This window comes from Agrilus planipennis, unplaced genomic scaffold (assembly GCF_000699045.2).
Source record: "Agrilus planipennis isolate EAB-ADULT unplaced genomic scaffold, Apla_2.0 scaffold5, whole genome shotgun sequence".
In the NCBI taxonomy this organism is placed as follows: domain Eukaryota; kingdom Metazoa; phylum Arthropoda; class Insecta; order Coleoptera; family Buprestidae; genus Agrilus; species Agrilus planipennis.
In genome coordinates, this window is record NW_020442468.1 from 1860559 (window position 1) to 1885366 (window position 24808).

The following is a 24808-nucleotide window of genomic DNA, read 5'->3' on the forward strand; positions in this document are numbered from 1 at the left end:
ATAGGGGCCAACGATTTAGCAACTTTCTTTAGATTACCCGGAATGATAGTGATAATTTTTATTTTATCGCAAAATTAATTCTGTCTCGAACCTTTTCGCGGTTAACGTATGATCAGGAAATGACAATGAAATATCTTAAATGGCCGATCTACTAATTTGGAAATTATGCACAGTCTGTGTAAATCATTAGGAGCCGCCACTAGTAATTGTGTGAGTTCGTAAGTTTGGATTATCTCAAAATCAGTAACAATATCTAAAATGCGAGGGTGTTTTCAGTTCGACGTTTTCGAAAATCGAATTCTCCATATTTAGCGGGAGGCGAACTAGCCGGAGCTGCCCGAGATCCAAATGATTTATGTGTATTTTGTGGACAAAAACAATCGGGTCGAGAAAACGGAGAGTCCGCATCACGTATTCCCAATTTGTATAATGAAGATAAACGTTAGACAGGTTCCCAAATTGTCGCTACCCTAACGAAATGATAAAACCTAAGCTTTCTGTGGCACGTGAAATATGATGTAGAGGCGCATTCTTTGTATGTCAGAGGTGGCGTGGTCCGGGGACTATCTGGCAATCCGCATGCATGGACGCACAGGTCACATTTATTTGGCTTTTATTGCCGTCTATTTTCGGCAACTATTCATGTGGTTCCAGCCAAGAAAAAAGGAACTCGCATTCATACAAATGTGTTTATCTGTTAATCTCCGAGCATTTTTCACTAAGCTAAGATAAAAATATTGCAGAAAGATAAGCTCTTACTAAATGTTCCGAAACTGATAGAAAAATCGATTGTTCATGAGCTAAAACCTATGAAATCCTATGACATTGTTAGTTAGTTAATAGTGGATTAATATGCAATATTAATTTTGAAATCATCTTTTCGATTTTTTATTTACCCACTACAAACTACCTCAAATTAATGAGGGAAAAATTGTTGCTGTTGTCACATCCCCGCCGGGAATCGAACCCGGGACCTTTGGCTTTATGCATCAATGTTCTACCGTCGTGGTTGCTGTTGTCACCTCTCGTAGTTTAGTGGTAGAACATTGGTGCGTAAAGCCAAAGGTCCCGGGTTCGATTCCCGGCGGGGGTGCGACAACAGCAACAATTTTTCCCTCATTAATTTGAGGTAGTTTGTAGTAGGTAAATAAAAAGTCGAAGAAATGATTTCAAATTTATATTGAGCTAAAACCTTTTCAGGTTTTCAACTTTGTGAGGTTATAAAATAATTATTGAGGTTCAGGAGAAACAATTTATTATTTCTGTACAAAAATGCTTTGTGGTCAGCAAAGAAACTCAGATCAAAGCAACAAAAAAAATACTGACATCTGTACTTTCTTATTCAATCATTTTCTTTTCAAATACCTTATTCCTTTGGAACTTGACGTGCTTTTCCGATAAATGTTGAAGCCGGAAATGCGATAAACCCAATATATGTTTTCAGAATATGTCCTTTACTAAAGTTCGTAATTTAGGAGGGACTGGGGAAGTGGGAACAAATTTCCTTGTTAAATATGCGTTTCAGTTTTGTAAATTTTGTGCCGCAAAGAAAGGAAGAAAAACAGATGAGGGATGAAAATCTGCGAGAGTATTTTGTTATGCTAGAACCGCGTAAATACAAACTTGCAAAAGATTTCGCTAAACTGAGGGGTAAAAAGTTCGCGAAAAGGGTCCGCGAAAGAAACGGAATTATTCTATTGAAGTCGACTATATTTTCTCCGAGGATTCAACTTTTTACCGCAACTTATGAATAATTAATGTGTTCATACACTCAGAAAACCGAAACAGGAAGTAATGTCTGAATACAAATAAACGGATACGCTTCCTTTTCATAACCACGCGTAAATATCACGCACGATTTTCTCTTTTGCGCGAAACATCGAAACAACATTTTCGTAATGAAATATTGGAGAAAATTTGACAGCTACTGTACGTCATTCGTGAAACATATGCTTGGAAAGTCAGCCATCACCTTTGGAACAATGATAATGAATAAAAATGATAAAATAATTCGAAGTGGTCTGTATTCGGTCGAAACTGCCAGACGCGGATCGCGATTTCGATCTTTTTGGATCTCATCAGCGCGTCGCAGCCAGGTCCCACAGAACACAGACCAACTTGTGTTTTCATAACAACAAGTAGATATCCACACAAGTGGACCTTGTTGGAGCATACGTAATCCTAAAATGTAGCATCGTGCTACAGATGGCGTTCACTGCGCCATTTGTAGTATTTTCTAAAACGCGCTGTTAAGACAGCAGGTAAAAGTTGGTGTGTGTTCTGTCGGAGGTGTCTGCGAAGCGCTGATGAGATCTAACAAGATCGAAATCGCGATCCGCGTCTGGCAGTTTCGACAGAGTACAGACCATTTCGAATTGTTTTATTTGATTAAGCTAACGTGCCTATCACGTTGAGGTTGGCTACGCCGGGATTCATTTTCATCAAGTAGATATCCACACAAATAGACCTTGTTGGAGCATACGTAATCCTAAAATGTAGCATCGTGCTACAGATGGCGGTCACTGTGCCATTTGTAGTATTTTCTGAAATAAAAATGATGTCAATAAGAAATAGGCAAGATAGGTTGGATGAATAGCTTCTCAGGAATGATAAATTTAGCTAGAGACATATTAGGAACAAAAACAGGAATTAAGATAAGAAGTGGTAGACCTAGATTAGATTACTGTTCACAAATAGTTGAGGATAGGGAATGTTCCAGTTTAAGGGAAAAACGAAAATTACTTCAGTATAGGAAAGAGTGGAGGTGCGTGTTCAACCAGTCTTAGGACTGACGAATGTAAACCCATTCTTTTGATGTGAAAATAAAGTATCGTTTTTGTTCTTCTCGGGATGGTTTCTGGAGCCTCGTCACCCTTTTGAAACTAATACAATGCAATTTTATCCTTAACTTTTATCTCGAAGTCTAAACCGCCAAAGATAATAAAAATGACAGATTCACTAGTGGAACTTTGTTAGACGACATCTCTTTTGTGTTACATGTGCATGTCGCCACACAGTTCCGGAATTTTGGCGAAAGTTAAGAATTTCTTTCCAAGTGTGTGCGTCTGGGTAAGAGATAGCGTCAAACTTCGTGCCATGCGGACATCTTGTATATATACGTATGCACAGTGTCTCGAATTAGTAGAAAAGGAGAGATAAGGAAAGAGAAATAGAGAGCCCATTCAAGATCCTCACTGTCTCAGAAAAACTAAACAATGTCAAATTAAGATTTCACGTATAATAACGGTCTAACTTACCATAGTAATAGAAATAGGTCGAGTACCCAGCTTTCCGGTACTTTTTTTAGGATCCAGTCGGGCACCTTTGTTGTATTGGAACCATTCCTACCATAATGCACACTAAGCCTTCAATGCGTAATAGTATAGAACTTAATCTTTGCCATTTTGTTATAATTTTATAATTTATTAAACTTTTAACCCCAATTTTTCCCCATTTTATAGTGGATGAAATCGTTGTATAACGAATGGCCTAGAGGTCTAGACCATTGCTTAGCATTCGGGAGGACGCCGGTTCGATTCCGGGTCCGTCTGCCTTGGTCCAAGTTTTTCTGTGGTTTCCTTGGATCACTTAGGCGAATGCTGGGGCAGTAATATTCCACAGATAATCTTTCATTCTCTTCTGTCTTCATTTCGTCCGTCTCATCTTTCTCACCCGAACCACCACCCACCCATTCCCACGATTCCTGAAAGCAGGCTGAAGAGGGCCTTCCGCCCTACCTTCCGGCATAGCCCGGAGGGACTGCCCGCCCACCAGGCATTACTGGCTGGTGGGAATGAAACACCCAAAAGTTTTAAAGTTTTTACTTTGAATCGCCTTAGGGGTTGAATTTTGAAATATATTTTCGTAGTGCTTGCCTATGTAATATAAATAACGTCTGTGCAAAGTTTTGAGTCTACAGACCCAGGTAATTATCGTTTTAATCCTAAACTATATACGAGATGTCTAAATTAAAACGCGACTGATTATTTATTTGTCTACCTCAAAACAACTTCCTTGGGAAGACTCAGCTCTGGAGGTGGTTCTTCCATTCTTCATAGTAGTGCTGGAACTCGGATGCTGGAATAGCCTTGAGCTAGTTGGTTATAGCCCTTTGAATATTTTCGAGTATCCCAAAAAGACATCCCTTGAAATGAGATTTTAATCCCTGGAAGAGGAAACGTCACAAGGAGTCAAGTCCGACATATAAAGAGATCTTGAGTCACAGACTTTTTGTGGAGGATTCCCTGTCCATCAAAGAAACGTTGGAGAGACGGGAATTTGCCATTCTATACTCTGGTTCTTGGTAGCTATCCAAATCGCACTAAAATACCCAATTCTCGTCACCCGTAATCACACGTTTCAAAAAATGGGGATAATTTTCAATCGACTTTCTCTCTTGGCATATTTTTTTGTTTCTGTGAAAGATTTTTTGAAATTATTTTTGATCAGTTTATTAATTAATTGGTTAAAATTTGGTTGTCGATGGTGTGACCCAAATTGAACTAAACAAGATTCCGAATTTTTGTCTGCATTTTCCTGGGTCCCTAAGTTACTTAATTGACAGACCTTGTATATACATATGACGTCTTTCAGTCAATTTTCCTTTATTTTTTTGTTGCTAGTAAGGTGCAAAATCAAATGTTTCATGATGGACAGAACATACTAAAATACCTCGTAAGTTTCAAATATTTGTTTTAGTTTAAGCATTATTGTGTAACAATATCGAAGCTTTTGTGCTATTTTTAGAACTGAAGACATCCAACGAATCAAATTCATTTATTTCTTCATCTATCTTCTGATGTCACACTGAGCAAAGATAAATTCCACCACATGTTTATTAGAATTGCTTGATATATATTCGCATTTTATCTTTTCTATTACTTCAAACATGCCAACAGATGAGTGACGGTTAGTAATTCGATTAAAACTGTTTTTAATTACTTTAAATGTGAGAGAAATAAGTGAAAGTATAGAGCAATCAGTTAAAAATAGAAAACGCGATTTTATTTCGTGAGGTGTAATTTATGTAAGCCTGCCTTCGTCCTTTATGCGATAAGAGTTGTGGAATGGAAAGGGAAATGTGAGTTACAGACTGGTTAACGTGTTAAACCAAGTCTGAGCTTTGTTTGAGATGTTTTTAATTCACGATTACGTAAAATAAAAGTGTTTGTGTTACAATTCAGTAATTACTAATTACAACGTAATTATTATTGTTCGCTAATGAGCTTTGTAAGTACTTTCATAGATCACCTTCTAACTTTATTAAATAGCTGATTGGAATGATTATCATTGTTAGATAATAGTTGTACTGATGTACATAAAGTATGTTTGTGTAGCAGGACGGAACGTAATTTCATGGCGTTTCTGGCAAGATTTCTTACTGTTTTATCTACTTTATTTGATGGTGATGGTGTGATACAGTTGTTGTTCCTTTGTTTTTTACTTGATGAAAATTTTCTGGTCTGGTAATTATCCAGAATTGCGGCTCCAGACCAAAATCGCTCCAAAAATTTTTTCGTTAATTCTGGTCATTCTACATAATAGAATTAGATATTAGAAGGTGGGGGAGACAGTTTTTTTCCTTTTATTACAGCATACATCATGGGTGTATATGGTGTATGTACAACAATTTCCTCTTTTATTAATATTAAAAGAGGAAATTGTTGTACATACACCATATACACCCATGATGTATGCTGTAATAAAAGGAAAACGTGTCTCCTCCGCCTCAGATATAATCACTGAACCTTCAGAAATGACCAGAAATCGATGAAAAAATTTTTGGAACGATTTTGGTCTGGAGCTCCAATTCCAGGAATTACATGAAATTCCGATATTGTAGAAGGAAATGTATAAAACTAATGCTTTCTGTGAATAAAATATTCTAACATATCAGCCCGCCTCCGGTGAACAGGGGCGTTAAATAAACTCCAATCTGTCAGAGATCTACCTAACCAAACAATGACGTCACCAATGCATGTAATTATCCAGAATTGGAGCAACTTTTAAAAATTATCATACAAAAAAAAATTTGTTTTTATTTATGAAGTAATTAAAAAAATTTTCTTTCTTACTTCGGCAAAATCTTTCTCCTTAATGAAAAAATTGATAGACCAACTTCAGCCACGGGATTTTCTTAAATTTGCAATATTAAAATTTGAAAAATGAAAAACCCACGTTGTTTTTGGTATATAGGTACTTATAATTTTTAGACATGAGATATCGTAAGTTTCAGCATGATCTGACTAGTTGGAGAACCGTATCCAGCGAGTGTTTGGGTGGATCAAATTTTTTAATGCTGCATCCCCTACTTTGGTTCGAAATAATTATCCTCACAAGCATTTTGGGCAAACTGCATTTTCCATTTGATGTTTTAGGCACGAACATTTTTCTGAACTCAATTGAAATTGAGATAGTTTCAGACCCTTTTGAATATTTGAGCTTTTGCCAAAATCGTTCTTCTATACATATGGTCTAAAACGGGACCAGCTGAATTTAGACTTTCAATTCAACTGCATTCAATTCAGCTTATTGATATGTTATATTTCTGGTAGATGTTGGCGTATGAAGATCATGCTCATCTTGAGAACACCCGTTTCATTTCATCACCAATCGCCTCTGTAAACTCAAATACGTTAGGTTAGAGGAACAGGTATTTACTTTGGCAGTTTTGGGCTTTGATTTGAATCAGTTTAGCCCAGATTACTAACAAAGGTACAACAGTTAGAACTAATACGATGCATCCTAAAGGTCATCTAGTGAACTTTGTGGAGTTGTGACGGACGATTCAAAGCATTTTTGTTGGTTTTCTCCACGTTGTGTTGTAGCCACTTTCTTAACTGGAACTATAAATTACTTTAGCAATCGCGCACCAGTCCTTCATCAAATAAAGTGGCGCGTTGCTTCTTGTTTTAGACTTGTGCCTATAATTTCCTGTTTCAAAACACGTATACACGGAAGCAGTGGAAAAGGTAGACTGGAGAAGATGGAACGAACGACGGGTTCTGTTTGTCGGTGATGAGGGCGTCGAGACGGTGCGGTGGCGTGTTCCTTGCCTTAATATGTACATTTCGTTCTCTTTCTTTTCGTTTAAGAATTAAGGAGGATTAGAGTTTTCATGGCCGGGTTGGCCCCGGGCCAACTGGATTATTGCGCACCGTGTACGAGATTCTCTTTCGTGTTGTTCAGGACGGTTGTTTCAAATGTTGTTCCATTTTTTTTTTTGCTTGTTCTCATACAGACTGGAATTTTTGTTGGTTCTCTCTTACATTCAATATCTGACAATCAATTAATTCTAATCTGACGCACTGTCGTGTAAGTGCTTACTAAATTTCATTTCTCTGTAGTATGATATAATATCGGAACAATCAGGGTCAGCAAGGGATAAATAATTTTATTTATTCTATCAGAGGGTAAGTGAAGACGGTAAAGCCGCCTCACCGCCCTGCATCTTCATGATCTTGAATTGGACCATCTATTCTCGACTTCTTGACTATAATTATGCTAGTAGTTGTCACATCAACTAATAATTGATTTAAGAATGTATATATTCCTATCTGTTCACAGGAAGACCATTAAATTCCTGTAATAGTTTTCTTGGAGTCTGTAGTATTTCTTTCCATACATTTTGCGCATTTTAAATGAACCTCCCGTTTATTAAGAACTTCAATTTATAAGAGTAATTTATACAGACTTTAATGTGGCTAATAGGGTTTTGTTTTTGTTTCAGAAAATGGGACGCACGGCATGAATTCATCCAAAAGAGGAAGACTGGTATTTAACGTGAAATAGTTGTTACTTTCGGCCATACTTTTAGTGATACCGGAAGTGCATGTTCTAGTCTGTGAGTGGAAATATTCGTATATTTAAATTACCTTAGCCTTTTCTAACGACAAGTTCCCACATTCTAAACATCAGTTATTATCATCAATTCTGATATCATATTCAGGGTAAATTAAGGAATTTACTAACTAATAATTTATTCATTATATTAAAACTGATTTCAATCTACATTCTATTTAATTCCAATATCTGTAAGGTATTTATATTACTTTTATTTTACCTACTATTTACAATTAGTATTAATTGGAGCTTTCAGTCTTTGTTAATTAACTAATGCTATCAAAATATCACTATTGATTTAATTAAATTCAATTACAAATTTTGTATACAATGTAAAAATGTGGGACAATAGAATTATTTTTCATTCAGTTCATTTATAAAAGCCTTTAATGTTAATTCACAAACATTTAGAAGTCTAGATTAAATTCATTTCTGCTTTCCATTTTATTATTCTCTCTGTTTTTGTTCCAATGTCCAAATTAATTTTTGAACAATTTGACCATCTTCTAGGACAATATTCCTTTCAATGAATTATTTTTTATTGCATCACGCCTTCTTCATCTATAATTATATTATAAATAATTGTCAATTAAATAAAGCGTATCATCTACATTTGTGACTTTCAGACTTTGGTTGTAGTTGAACATTGAACTATCAAACGTAAATGACTACGAAAGCCTTTTTATTGTTGTAGTTAAAATAAATTGTGAAATAACATAAAGGCGTTGACATTCCTTTCGACATAATCTAAATTTTCATGAAAATTACTACTTTCTGTATACGAATCGTTCTATTTCACGTTCGTATGTCCAGATACTAATTTTCTTTTGGCAACAGGATAAAATGTCGTCGAACTGCTGCAAGTGTTGTTGTTGTTGCTGCTATTCCGGTAATTTTGAGTGACATTTCGTTTTCACGATGCAGCGAACAATGTCGCGAAATTCGCTTCCACCGTCGGCGACGAGCGCAAGGGAAAATTCGAGCGGCGCGAGTGCTGTCGGCGATTACACGTTGTCGTGTCTGTGGGTGTTGACGCCGGTCGCCGCGACGCTTTCCCTCGTCGTCATCGTTGTCGCGACGTCTACAAACCAGTGGCTGCACACCGAGGAGAAAATGAACAATCCGACGTACAACGGCACCGGAGACGACAAGTACCTGTCAAAAGTCACCGTATCAGGACTTTGGGCAATCTGCATCATAAATCGTGAGTCCATTTTATTATTTTTATCTTTCTGCTACAATTATTCAGTGTCCTCCTTCTATTACGGTTAGTAACGAGACTAATCGTAAGTAATTTGAGATAGGTATAAACTCACGAACATACACGAATTATACAAATAAATAAGATATTCGTACATATTTACAAGAAAGGAAAAGGTACCGCTCAGTTTTTTAGAATGCATCCATAGCGCAAAGTTCATTTGTGTTTACAGTGGCACTTCTTTGGTAGCTACTGATGCCAGGGGAATCCCCGCTTTCTATTTTTGAAGGACGTTCAAGCGCTACGCTAGAGTCAAATAAATAATAAACATTCGAACATATTCACAAGAAAGGAAAAGGTACCGCTCAGTTTATTAGAATGCATCCATAGCGCAAAGTTCATTTGTTTTTACAGTGGCACTTATTTGGTAGCTACTGATGCCTGGGGAATCCCCGCTTTCTATTTTTGAAGGACTTTCAAGCGCTACGCTAGAGTCAAATAAATAATAAAGATTCGAACATATTTACAAGAAACGAAAAGGTACCGCTCAGTTTCTTGAATGCATTCATAGCGCAAAGTTCATTTTTTTGCAGTGGCACTTCTTTGGTAGCTACTGATGTCCGGGGAATTCCCGCTTTCTATTTTTGAAGGACTCTCAAGCGCTACGCTAGAGTCAAATGACTAAGTACTAACTTTTTACGAAATTCATTCGGGTCTCAAGAAAACTTGATAAGTAGACATATCTTCTTCATGATTTATAAATATGAAACTACAATGTGAAGCTTTTTTATATTAAGGGAAGGCCCCATCTGATGAATTAGCCATTGGGTACAGTTTAATATTTTTTTACTACCCAATACAAAACTGGCATTCTTTACAGCAACCTACATGTATCCGTTTCTCGGATTAAATACACGGTCAATGATTATTTACACATTTGTGTATACAAATGCTTTCCCATCTAGGTACACGGGGTAATAATGTTTGTATACCTGTAATATCGTATCGATGTTAGTTCCGAAGCGGAAGCTTGTGGTTATCGGTCAAGCGATAATACACAGATCCATTCAGCCAGCACTTGAACATGTGGCTGGTTATGGCTACACAATGCGGCGCGTGCTCCTGAGAGCGGGCTAAAAGCTGATGGCAATCCCGTTGGTTCCTTTACATGTACCTATAGCACCTGTTATTAAAATTTTCTGAATCAACGGTCCTACGGGATAGTAATAGGAAACAGGATTTTTTTAATGCTGCTTACAGATGTGTAAAGCTCGGTTTTTGGGTTGCATTTAAAGCTAATTTGTTATTATTACTTCTATATCTAACATTTAAATGATCCTTTAGGGGCACAATAGATCAAAATGTGCCAATGTCGCCAAAAATTTGTCCATTTTTAAATTATAATGAGAATGGAGACAGGGTGGGGTGGTGCAGCACAATTTCTTTGGGTTGATGAGTCAGGAGTTGAAGAATGAGGGAACATCCAAAAGAAAGGGGTTTCAGTGTATATAAGTATGATCCTAGGGACTAATAGTAGTCATTTGTCAAAAATTGTTAGCGTATGCGCAGTACTAAGTATTTGTACTTCTCTAAACAATTTTCTGTTTTCATTATCAATAAATTCTTATGTTTCTAACCAGTTGGGTTTAACAGTTTGTAAGTACATCTTTGTTATATATCTCATTTCCCTTTAAAAAGTTTTTAGCCGATCTATTCTGTGAGGCTTTCCCGTCAGATGCTTTTGGAATGATATATAGTCTTTGTCAAATCAATTGTGCTTGACATTGCAGATTAGTTTTCTTCTCAAAAAAAAAAAAAACATTAAAAGCGCCAATTCAGTACACACAAAGGGGTTATATTTATGTGGTAGCAGTCAGCTGCTCATGCGCACTCACTATAGTTCGTCCTAAAGTCATTACCCATAAAAAATCGTTCACTTAGTTCACAGTGTGTCATTGCCGGCATATCGTTGGACATGTTCCTGATGGTCTATGCCATATGTTTTCGCCAAGTTCGTAAAGTCAAATTAACATACCTACCACTCTTGTGTGTAACGTTCAACATTAATTAATGGACAAAGGTTACTTGGACCGACGTCAGTGGGTCACTTGTTATTAGTTTCGAGGAAAGTTTGCTTTATCTTGACATAATTGCCATGCGTTAACTTCACAACTAACTGCTATACAGGCCAAGGGGCGGCTGCATTCATCATCCAGTAATTGTGGCGAATTTAATTAAGGGAGTTTTCACCCGTAACAAGGCACTTGTTAAGAGACGGGGGTACAATGCAATTGGGAAATCGAATTTTCTCAAATTGGGTGGCAACATCAGTCGATCGTAAACAACGGATTGGGATCCGTCAAATGGGAGGAGCCTAAAAACATGGCGCCGATTAGGGAAAATTTATCGTAGTTCCTATAGTGTACCGTGCAATTTCCAAGTTTTTAAATTACGATAAAATGATAAGTATTGACACAATATGTGATTGGGCTGACACAAAGCCTCTGAAAGGAAATTTCGTTGAAGGTGAGCGTGTTTTTAATGCCAATCACATTATAAAATTCGGAAACAATAAATTCGGAAGCTAGCCTTCAAATTCCGTCAAGTTTACTGCCTACTTTTGACAAACTTCGGATTTAAAAAGTGATTCACGTTATATAATTGGTGAGGTGATTCCGGGAAATTTAAGCAATATCATATCAATGACTTGCACGTGCAAAGTCAATTTAAGAGAACGTTGCAAACACATTATTGCAACTTTGTTGTATTGCAGCAGGTAGGTTCTTAACCTCAAAATACTTATATCGTATCATTAGAATTGTGTTAAATCAATTACACAGGAATAAATAATTTCTCACTTTATAATTTTAGTATGATTCTAGTTTTAAATATTAAGGTTATGGCTGATGGTAAATACTTGCTGAAATATAATCATGTGCATTAAAATGACGTGAACAAATTTTTATTCCGGAATTCACTTCTTTGATACCTACTGCTTTCATCCAAGCTTCTATTAGTTTACTTTTTTCTCTAATTTTCCGAATATATTTTTTACATATATAAAACGGTTAGTTTTTATTGGAAAGTAGTTAATGTAGGTGAAGAGTGAAGATCTATGTCTGAAGTGCTATTGCAGCTTTTCACTGAACATATTAACTTTTTATTTGATTTAACTTTAGAAGAAAACTTCGTCGACTCCATCATCAAAAAAATTTTTACTTTTTTAACGTATTTAATTATTTTAGTAAACATTTTTACCATTTGCGTGCACAGTTCCTATGTAAATTTTTCTCTCATTCGAGTTATAAATTTTGCCTCCAGATGGTGTATGCCCATTTGAGGGATCCCAATAGTAATATTTCGGGTGATTTTAGGTTGTAGGTATCAAAATTGTATGTTCCATAAAAAGTGCGACGATGTCTCTAACAATATTCTTAAAGGAAATAGTGTCCAAGAAATATTTTTGAGAATTGGCTATCACTCTCCATATTGATCAATTTATTAGTCGATGAGAATCTTGCTTGTAAACTTCCCCCTTTGTTTTTATTTAAGTCTAACTAGCTTGGAGGATTTCTCATTTGAAGGAAAAGGTAATTGTGATCGATTAAATAAATTTTTCTGTTCAAGAATGTTCTATTATTCTTTCTGAATTATATTGAGTGATATGTTTCTTGAATTTCTTTCCAGCATTCTCCTTATTTTCTTCTTTTTACTTCACCTATCCTGTTAGTTAAAAACTAATTTTGACATGACTTCATCAGAAATGTTTTCGTATGTATATACCTGACCATTCGTTGTGGATTGAAGCGACCGAGTTGTGTAAGGATTGTGCTTGGATATTCACCAGGAAAAGGCAAAGTTCAAAATGTCCTCCAGTGTTGCACCCGAGCTGATAATGCAGTTGTCGTTTTCTCACTGTTAGCTTGGGGTTTTCGCGTAAAAGTGAGTTAGGGTTGTTCCTCTGACTGCTCTGTATTGTTCCCAAGCCCTTTACGTGAGTTATGTCCTCAGGTTCAGTTTACTGATTTATTCTCAGGACGGTAGTAGATTAGCAGTCGACCCCTTCTTGATCAAAAAAAATTAGAGACTTACTTTTTTATATTTCGCTTGAGGATTGTTTGTGGTCGTGATCGTCTAGGGGTTAGGATGCAGTAGCCCAGATTTGATTGCTACTCGTAGCAGTGTTCTCGAAATATTGTCACGGATGATCTCAACTGAATCTTGCAGCCTCATGAGGGTTAAATACTATGATAGCCTGTCATCCCCGATTCATGAAGAAAGTTTCGTTTTTCAGCTGCAGCGGTTGGTTTCAAGGATATGGGGATTATCGCTCCAAAGGATTCCATATGAGAATCAGTAAAGGTGTTAATTGAGTTCCGATGTTGCAGAACGTCACAAATTTTTCTTAATTGACGTACATCTACAGGGTTCAAGAATGTTTTAGAATTTTCTAAATGGTTCAAGAACTTTCTCGAATGACCAATTTTTCCTGAGCGAAACGAGAGAGGTAGCTTTAAATAAAATGGAAGCGTACAGATCAGTACTGTATGAAAATAAATAAAAGTAAAAGTAAAATACTGGTATGCAAGGGAAGAAAAAGTAGGGAAAGAGCGAATGTAAAGATAGGAGACGAAAAATTAGAAGAAGTGGCTGATTTTAGATACCTAGGAAGTTAGATAAGTCAGGATGAAAGGAGTAATAGGGATATAAAGCAGAGGATAGCGCAGGGTCATGTCGCCTTTAATAAAAAGAAGTCCCTTCTATGCTCGCGAACGGTTAATTTAGAAATTCGAAAAAGGTTGTTAAAGGTGTATGTTTGAAGCACGGCGTTGTACGGATGGACAGTGGGCGCGGCGGAAAAGAAAAGGTCAGAAGCGTTCGAAATGTGGTGTTACAGGCGAATGATGAGGATATCGTGGGTAAAAAAGGTTAGAAATGAAGAGGTATTGGAAAGAACAGAGGACTCTATAAGTCAATAAGAAATAGGCGAGATAGGTTAGTAGGACACCTTCTCAGGCATGAAGGTCTAGTCAGAGACATATTAAAGGAAGAAACAGGAGTTAGGAGGGGTAGAGGTAGACCTAGATTAAATTACTGTTCGCAAATAGTTAAGGATGTGAGCTGTTCTAGTTTTAGGGAAATGCGAAGTTTAGCTCAAGATAGGAAAAAGTGGAGGTACGTGTCCAACCAGTCTTAGGACTGACGACCTTATGATGATGAAGAAAGCGAGCGTAATCATCACGCTTTTGTTTAAAGTAATTAACAATAGGTTTTTAAGACAGATGTTTTATTAATTACATGTAGTATCTGTTAAATTTAGTTATCATCAGTTATGTTGACCGTAAGAGAAAAATTATTTTAAAATTTGTTTAAATAATTACATTCTTCTCTTGGACTTCAGGAAGATTTAAAAGGATGTATAGTACATTTTAGCTTTTCGTTTAATGCTATTGCCGTCGCTTAGCTGCAGCTTCTACTTAATTATTTGTCGACGCTAGTTTTATTTCACCGGAAAGAACTAACCTTTGCGGTCTGATTTCTGTTTGCAAGGTTTTCAGTCAATTTATTCTGCGGGATTTCCCGACAACAATTTCGCCGCATTGCTCGATGGATTTATTCTTGAAGCTGCGGCTTAATTACCGTTCCACAAAGTGCGCAGTCGAATAACTCGAAAACGTGTTAATTAATATGGAGCGGGTCTCTCTCACTTACCCGAACACCTAATAAGAAGACGGGGGGCTGGGGAAAATGGGGTTGGCGAGGGAGACGACGCGGCATCGAGCCGGTCGTGGCGGCACCGTCACTTTTACAGCTTCGAACTCGCTTTGACGGGATTCTTGCTGATGCCTTCGGAAACGAAAAGATCCAGTAGCGAGTGTTTGCTCTATTTGTGGGGTTAAGCGTTTCTAGTTAATTAAGTGAAACTGTCTAGATGCAATTATAACGAATGATACACGTCTCGAATTTGTTTGAAGCGGTCGGTTTTATGCACCGTTCAGATTTAAATTTAATTAAATTCTTACGTCAGAATGAGCAATCGGATCCATAAGAACCCGATTAATGTTGCTTTTTATTAAATGCGAAATCAGTCTCTGGAAAAGTGTGGAAACCCTCTTTGGCATTCGCCATCTTTTTGCTTTATTTAGAGTTTCGCTAACTGGAGGAGAACTACCACAGGTTTTAATTTTTTTTTTTTTTGAGATGGGCCTAATGGATCCCAATTTTTCGCGTAGTTAAACTTGAAGTTTCCTGTTCATTTAGTAATTATCCTGAATGGAAACAATAGGGGTACTTACAGTAAAAGAATAAGGGCAAAACTAAAAGGAAGGGGTTTCACAAGGGACTAATAATAGTCACTAGTTTTCAATAGATGAAATTGATAAAAAAATAATTATTTAAAACAAGAGATAGGATTAAAATCAACTAGAAGCGAAGGGGTCTGAAAAATTTAATTACTAATAAAGGATAAAAAATCGGTTGTCTGTAAAGTCGGTTTACTGACGATAGTTGAACGTGACAACGTCATAAGAAAATACTGATGTAATGGTTTCATTTTTCAAAAGAAAATTTTAATTTTTTTGTTTGATAGATATTTTGTACGGATATAGAGAAGAAGGTAAATGGAAACGTATTATTGTATAGCAGCTGTCCACGCGGACGCATCGCTTACTCGAGTAGGAGAAAGACAGATGTCGAACGCTGCCGAACGCGGAGGCCGATTGTGCCTCTTTGTCGCTCGTTCCGCGCTCTCGCTTGCACTTCAAGCCTTAAATGGAACGCCTCAGAGCGAGGTAACGCCGCATGAGTCATGTTTTTTTGTGCGTGCAGCTGGCTCCATCGAATTATAAGACGTTGTCACGTCAAAAACGAGCTCACGCACTGCTAAATCAACTTGCTCACGATCTTAGGGTTCACGGCATATATTGAGGGTGTCTTTGTAATGTTTACTCATATCTCTAAGCCCAAAATAGAAAAATAACTTACGAAATCTTCTAGGACATCTTTATTTTGATGTATACAAAAGTTGTTAGGACTATAGCTTTGTAGTAAACCGATGTCATACGATCACGCATTTATACAGTTTGTTAGAAGCTTTGCAGCTTTTCAATTCCCAACTTAAATTCATAAGACTTTTAGAAGAAGAATCGTATCAAAAGCGTTCTTTACACTAATGAGATTTTTTCGAGTCCGGAAACGATTTTTATATAAACGACTCTTCTCGATCGGAGACTTTCAACTTAAAGGGTTATTGGAGTCCGACTGACTCTCTCTGTCAAAAGTTAAATTACACCTTTTTACAGAATTTAATTAAACAAGAATCGAATGAAAGAATGAAGAGAATTGTTAATTTCATTTCGTTCTGCTACAGCAAAAGAATAAAGCAATTTCACACCATCTGGGCAGGAGTCTTTAAGTAGAAGAGTTCTTGTCGCCCTTCCTCGCCCCTTCTAAAATTGTGCTTTACCTGATTTTCTCGGCCTTTGTTTTAAATGGTTATTAAATGACTTTTCTCTCTTACGAAATGTCTGAAGGGGCTAAATTATTGTTAAATGTCAAAGAATAAGTTTCAAAATTAATTTGAAGTAGAAGGGTTTAATCTATTACAAGATTTTTAGACGAAATAGTGAAAATGGAGAACGAACGACCCCAATACACTTTGATTACTTCTTAACTTTTCAGTTAAAGATTGTCAATAAAGGCGATAGATTTAAATGCTTAAATTTGTAAAATTTCATCCAGGAGTGTCCCTTTGTCTTGCAATTAGATCGTGGGGATGTATCTTCACCCATTATATATAATTTTCTGCAACTAATTGACTATTAAAACGTCTAACTCAAATACTAAACTATCTAGGATTTTATCATTTAATACCAATTATATTAATTAAAATACAATAATTTTGAGGTAATTGAGTTGGTATTAAGCACTGGCAAGATGAGGACGGGTCTAATTCTGATGTGTAGTTGGTTGCATAACCATTATTTCTTTTAACGTGTATAGTTGGTTGCATTGTTAAGGTATACATTAAGATAGCTTAATAAAATAATTAATGAATGTTAAGTATTAAGTGTTACGTACTTAAGTAAAGATTTCGTAAGAAATTACAATTAAATATTAACACGTTGTATAATAAAACCTCACGAGACGTTATCCATGTTAATCCAATTAATTTTAAGTATTGCAAGTGATAAAAGTCAAGATGATGGAAACAATAACCATGGACAAAACAGGGCGTTAAATGTCATTTGAAGGGAGAACAAAGACACTTGCGGGGCTGCTCATAACATTGTCAACCCATAAAACTGATTGCTTTCGCTAACTTAATGGTCCCAACAAGAAGGTTCTGCTTATGTAATATCATCACCCCCTTACTCACCCTATCTTTCTCTTTCTCCTTGTTTACCGAACGAGTACGATACACAATGTATGTCGAGGAAATTCTCCGTTAAAGCTTTCTAGAGAAAATTGAGGTTTCAAAGCACTTTTAAAGGCAACGTTGTTTTTATAAAAAATTGAGTGCACACTTTACTGAATAACGAAACAAAAGGAAAATAAATTTCATAGATAGATTCCCCATAATCACTCAATTAAAATAGATCGAACGTATTTTAGTAAATAATACATATTTAGTAGTTGTTTTTAATTAAATGCACCTATTGCCCTAATAGAATAGGGAATGCTTATGTATAGTTTCTTGTGTGATGTTTATGTTTATGTTTACGGTAGCAAAGCGTATTTTATTTCACTCAGAGATCAAAGCAGATTAAATTTACCTTAGTTGCTACAAAATATTTTCACAGCGTAACGTATTTAAGGGCGCGTTAGAATTTCTTTAAGACTTCCTCATTTTAAACTTCTTGTAGTAGTTTATCTACTTTAAATCGTTCTTTGATGATATTATATTACATCTTCTACCTACCTACCTCATGATATTAAAAGATGGTTTTTATGCTATCTTACTTTTATAAAAAGAAAACTTACGTGCAATGTAATCTTTCTTTAAAAATCTGAATTGTAGATTTAAATAACCCTCATTGCATGGAAATCATCATTATAAAAAGTGGCTCTTGTTTATGCCTGTGTTAGTCCTTTTGGGTAATATCGGTTACTAAAGAATCGATTTTAAAAATCCCTTCCCATCTGAGCCTTCATCATCATCATCATCATCATCATCATCATCATCATCATCATCATTATCATCGTCATATAGTCATCAATCCTAAGATTCTATGGACATGCACCTCTATCATTATCTTCACATTTCCCCAAAACTGGGATCCCGAATCGTTAACTACTTGTGAACAGTAATCCAAACCCAAACCTACGTCTACTCCTCTCAATTCCTATTCGTACTTCTAATGTCTCTAACTACCCCTACATTCTTCAGATGGTGTCCTGCCAACCTATCTCGCCTATTTCTTATTGACTTCCATAGAGTCCTCTGTTCTCCTATACTTTCTAATACCTCTTCATTTCTAACTTTCTCTGTCCACGGTATCCTCATTTCGAACGCTTTTAACCATTCCTTGTCTTTCGTGCCCACCGTCCATGTTTCTAGACATACACATTTACTACAACCGAGTAGGTAATATATAGGTGTATAATCTCTATTGTATCATAGGCTAACACAAAAGAAGGCTATAAATTCATTAAACAATTATAGGGCAATAACGGTTAAATTTTCGATAGCAAGGAGCGTTAGTTCTTACTATAGGTAACGGTAGCCCCCATCGGATAGCAGTAAGTTATAATAAGTCTATATGGGGTATAAAGCCTTTCTCAAACTTTAGATTACTTTGGCAGAGTCAGTAATAGTTTCAAACATCTCAAACAAGTTAGGAATTCGATGCAAACGGATGCGGTAGTTTTAAATAACGCTTTTGGAATGTTCGATGAACGAACATCTTTATGCGTCGATCGACACAGTTTCATTATTGATCTCGATTTATGTATCAAACGGTGTACAATAGGACTGCGGTTCAACGTTGCTATTCCCGAAAAGTATTGGCGTTCGGCTTAATAAATTGTTTCGCTTTTGCCGGTAGCGGTCACATAATTTTAGTCAATTACATCTGGTGTTGCCCGTAAGCAAACATTGCGGCTTTGGTCAGACGGTGAGAGGGTTAGAGACGCGGTCCCGTAATTTTGCCAAACCACATGCAAGCTACATTTCTCTGAAATTATTCATGTTCAGTTGTACGTAATTTGCATTGGAAAGTTCCAATAAAACTTGCCCTTTAGCAACAATTAATTCTGATACATTGTCCGCTACATCTGCTTTCCACCACTCACAACAATACACGGCCTTTGTAAACAAGAGACAATTGGGATAAACTTTTTTTAGATGCTTCCTATACTGCAGGGTGGACCCAAAATAGTGTCGCTGGCTTGTATGTCAACATATTACCACTTTTTGGCCATCAAAACGTCTTTCTATATCATTTTTCAACTGAAGGGTTTGGAATAGAACACCGCCCCTTTTGTCAACAATACTGGAAGCTGTTGTTGATGACCATTTCGAATTGTCGTAGAATTACCAACGTTTCTTAGTGAAAAATTCAAATTTAAACTGATCTAACCATGCTCGCTCTCCATTGTTGTCAACGTTCTTGTGACATGTATTGATAAAATTTAAAAATTTTTCAGTATTAGAAGAAACATATTTTTACATAAAAGTGAAAGTATGAAAAATTCAAATTCATATAAGCTCCACTACTGTTCTATAATTCCAGAGAGTCTTCAACACAAGTTTTGGTATTGTTGACAGAAGGGTGCGTGTTTTAACTTCTTCAACTTCAACAAAAAGACGTTCTGAAGGTCAAACATACTTTTGTAACCCGCTAGCTGTACTACTCACATGACATTTTATTACGAAAAAGGATAGCATTTGCATTGCACTTTATCTCTATGATAAGAGCGCTGTCCATAGATATTTATGACTTGAATCGCTTGTTGTACCGTTTGAGTTAGCATTTCAATCGTTTTATAAGAGATGGATGAAACCGTCAGTATATCACTAGATGCTTCTTTATTTCTTGAATGGGTTTCACCATCAAATTATACTTCATTCAACATCATATTGTTTTTATTTTGTGGTACAAGTTACGGATATTTCCTGTAATTGTTAGTCTTTCATGTCACTGATATTCGGGCAGCTTTGCTATTAGGTTAATGGTTTAGACGGGAAGATTATTAATGTCAGATCAAGTTCATATAACGGAACTTTAACGATATTAGTCCCCTTAAGAGGAAAGGATATTGCTGCAGCGAAAGTGTCATTTCGAAAAGCCATATTCTCCAGTTCCTCGTCATCATCATTTTCTTCTTTATCTCATCGTTCTTGAAGTTCAAAAGTTTGATCTAATCTAAACGGCTAATTTTCGAATGAATATTGATAATGTCAGTCATTAGCAACTTCTTGTTCACTACTGAATCCTTTATTATATACTAGTGCCGAAATATTTTACGAGGGATCTTTCAAATCAGAAATTGATTGTGACGTAAATACAAAAAGCCATTTCAAAAAGAAAGACGTACAGAATCGGACCTATTGGAATATTGATTAAAAATTATTATAATTAATACTATATACTTGTGCGTGAATTTTTTAAACTTTTGTAAAAAATTATGAAAGAAATAATAATAGATAATTGTAACTAGAGTTGTTCCGACAAAGTTTGTAAATTATTCATTGATTAGGTTTCGTATATGTGAATGTTTGTATCCATTGTGTAGAACTCCTTTTGTATAACATATATCCGATGTCACTGTTCGCATTTTACCATTTTGGTTTGACACGTATCAGACTAGCTGTTCGGGCAACAGCGCTCCATCCATTTCCCGTGATATACATCAGTTTACAAGTGGAATCTGTCGTGTCGGTACTGATTAATTAGAGTTCGAAGTTGGCCGTGGTATTGTTAACCAATTGTAATTTGTCATTTTTCATCTAGACGTCGTCGACGAACGGATGGACGTGTAATACGCAAATACGTCTTGCGCGCGCTTTAGTTAACGACATTTCTCCCATCCCAGCGTTTTACCTACCCTCCTTCCACAACGCTAATGAGCGATTTATTAGTGTCCAATATTATAAATGAAGCTCGGGGCGACGTTTTTTTTTTTTTGATCAATAATCAATGGGGGTGTGCGGGGTACTTACCTGGGTGTCCTGTCACAGGGGGTGTGTTCCGTAATATAACCCATCATACTGGCCGGTGCTGATTAAAAATCATAAATCGACGCCATAGTGTCGATTCGTTCCGAAATATACTGGTCAGTGCGATGACGTCAAATCGACGCCATATTGAGAATAGTGTTAGTGCTCGTTTATAACAATTTTGCTCCAAAAGTTATTGAAGTTTCTTACAATAAAAAATTCCTCAAGGTCTGATGCATATGTCTTGCTCACCAGTACAATATGGTGACACAGCAGTACAATATGGCGTCGATTTATGACGTCATCAACACTGGATAGTATGGTGGGTTATATCTCGGAACACACCTACGTTATGTGCAACTCAGATCATTCATTACATATGATAAACGCGTTGCGACATTGCTTCTCACAACCTTACCACTTCATCACCGAGTTCCCCGCTCACCAGGGGTTGGATGGTACAAAGGGTTATCTTGAAGTCACTGTACGAATATATTATGTATGGAAAGGGCTGACCCTACTGTACAGAATACCTTTATTTTAATATGACGCTAGTACGGAGCTTTCCAAAAATATTTACTTCACTAAACCGAAGTAACAAGAAACAAGAAAGTGGATATCATCTCCTATCAAATAAAATAATTTGAAGTGGTCTGTATTCTGTCGAAACTGCCAGACGCGGATCGCGATTTCCATCTATTTGGATCTCATCAGCGCGTCGCAGGCAGCTCCGACAAAACACAGACCAACTTTTACCTGCTGTCTTAACAAATGGCGCGGTAAACGCCATCTGTCGGAGCTGTCTGCGCTGATGAGATCCAAAAAGATCGAAATCTCGATCCGCGTTTGGCAGTTTCGACAGAATACAGACCACTTCGAATTATTTTGTTCAATTATGGTAACGTGCCTATCACGTTGAGGTGAGCTACGCCGGGATTCGTTTCAGCAAGTAGATATCCATATATTTAAATGGACCTTGTTGGAGCATACGTAATCCTAAAATGTAGCACCGTACTACAGATGGCGTTCACCACGCCATTTGTGGTATTTTCTAAAATCTATCAAAGCTGTAGTATAAATATCGATTTTTTCATGCAAACTATGTCCTGTATGTTGATGTTATGGAGGTCAATCGAATCGGGTCAATAAAAACAAAATGATGGAGCCCTTTTTTGGAAATGATTGCTTCATTCTTTTTCCGGTCGCGCACATAACTTATCGTCAACTAGATCGTGTAGTGGGATTAAACGTGAAGGTAGCAGTGAGTCCCTTTTCTTTTGTCGCTCATAAACTTACTCGCCAGCTAGCCCGTAATAAGCTTATTTCCCGCATTCTCTGTCGTCGAAATGGCCTCCGTTCCGCCGCTATATGACCCTCTCGAGGACCGTACGAAGATTATCGGGGAACGCGAACTACCGCTTGCTCTCTTTGTGTATGCAACCAAGCTCGACATTTGACTCGGGACAGACAACCGGCATATACTGGCGAAAATCCACTCTTCTTATTACAGTCTGGAATTCTGCTTGCTGGCCAGCCTTTTGCAGACTAAGGAAATTCGAGCTCATCTTCCTTCCTTCCTTCCTTCTTTCCTAACAATATGAGGAGCCAGTTGAACTTTACAAACTTTATATGGACGCATAAAAGGTTGTGTGGAAAATTGTTTTTCTCTTATTTTAAAGACGAAGGAATTTCTTACTGAACTTCTTTGTAGCAGTGACCATTACCTAAAGAGTATTTTCTCCTTGATGAAATATTCCATCCTATTCTTTTTCTTGTTACCTTAAACTGATTTCATTCGTTTCACGTTTGAGTGAATTCCATATTCCGCTGTAGTTTGCAATATTAATTTGAAATCATTTTTTCGATTTAAATTTTACCCACTACAAACTACCTCAAATTCCCGGTGGGGGTGTAACAACAGCAACAATTTTTCCCTCATTAATTTGAGGTAGTTTGTAGTGGCTAAAATTTAAATCGAAAAAATGATTTCAAATTAATATTGCATATTAATCGACTATTAGTAACTAACAATGTCATACAATTCCGCTGTAGTTTGTTGTGATCGCAGTGAAGGCAGGATTAAACCAGAATTTGCTAAATTCTTTGTCATATTGGACTATTAGACCCCATGCATAATGGTAATATTTATATCTTTTTTACGTGTAGAACATGTTGTAACTATAGAGGACATTGCGGATGCAAACTGCGGATGTTTCTAAGCTATCATTCGCCGATATTTTTGATTTGAAGTATATATATCTCCACAACCCGCTATTCATCCTGTTTTAATTATTTCTCTCAACCCACGGTAACGTTTTACGACGCCTACTAATTGTAATTATGTAATTAACTATAGTAAATAGGAGTTTAAGCTTAATAAATTGGTATAGCTTTAATGGCAATGCTGTCAATTTAATAACTTCAAAGTACAACATTATACAGTATGTACATACAGCAGTAATTGTAGTACTATGGAGTTAATAAATTATGGCATTATTGCCATTAAAATCGCCATTTATTGATTTTTGTTTACTGTTGTTCGCTTCACACATATATATTTTACATAATGTTAATTTTGTGTTCCTGTAAATATTTAAAAGTGAAAAAGTACATTTTCAGCCATTGAGTTAAATATAAAGGTTTTTATTTGCTTTACTTTTAAACTAAACAAATCTAATTCATCATCATCATGAAGTCGTCAGTCCTAAGACTGGTTGGACACGCACCTCCACTCTTTTCTATCCTGAGATAATCTTTACATTTCCCTAAAACTAGAACAACCCACATCCTTAACTATTTGTGAACAGTATTCTAATCTAGGTTCAACTCTACTCCTTCTAACTCCCGCTCTGACTAGACCTTCATGACTGAGAAGGTGTCCTACCAACCTATCTCGCCTATTTCTTATTAACTTCCATAGAGTCCTCTGTTCTCTTGTTCTTTCTAATACCTCTTTATTTGTTACCTTCTCTATCCACGGTATCCTCATCATTCGCCTGTAACACCACATTCCAACGCTTCTAACCTTTTCTTTTCCGACGCGCACACTGTCCATGTTTCGCACCCGTACAGCTCCGCGCTCCAAACATACACCCTCAACAATCTTTTTAGAATTTCTAAATTAACTGTTCGCGAGCATAGAAGTGACTTCCTTTTATTGAGGGCGGCTTGACCCTGTGCTATCCTCTGCTTTATATCTTTACTATTCCTTCCGTCCTGACTTATCTGACTTCTTAGATACCTAAAATCAGCCACTTCTTCCAATTTTTCTTCTCCTATCTTTATATTCGCCCTTTCCCTACTTTTTTTTGCCTTGTATACTAGTATTTTTTGTTTTACTCTTGTTTATTTTCATACAATACTGTTTTGTCAATACCGCTTCCATTTTATTTAAAGCTATCTCTAACTCCTCCTTGCTAGTTGCATTTACTTCTACACCATCAGCAAATGCAAGCATACTAATCTTTTGCCCCTGTATATCTAATTTGAGATAATTAAATAGGATTTGAAACTTACAAATGGTACACATCTCTTCTCAATGGATTTCCTGAAATAATGTTGTTTCCTTTAGTTTAACTGAAAGTAAGTTTCTGGAGTTCCTCTCA

General features: G+C 36.5%; 1 protein-coding gene across 3 annotated transcripts in view; it reads left to right on the forward strand.

Moving 5' to 3' along the window:
* Nucleotides 1–24808, forward strand: part of LOC108736405 (voltage-dependent calcium channel gamma-5 subunit) — a 408324-nt gene that overhangs the window by 143551 nt on the left and 239965 nt on the right. For 2 of the 3 annotated variants that reach the window (XM_025981263.1, XM_018468834.1), the window contains exons 4-5: nt 7730–7843; nt 8680–9046. In XM_025981263.1, the coding sequence (XP_025837048.1) occupies nt 8761–9046 (286 nt within the window). In that variant the 5' untranslated portion in view covers nt 7730–7843; nt 8680–8760. Of the gene's footprint in view, nt 1–5121; nt 5230–7729; nt 7844–8679; nt 9047–24808 lie in introns of those variants that run through there. The other variant, XM_025981264.1, reaches the window with a different exon arrangement.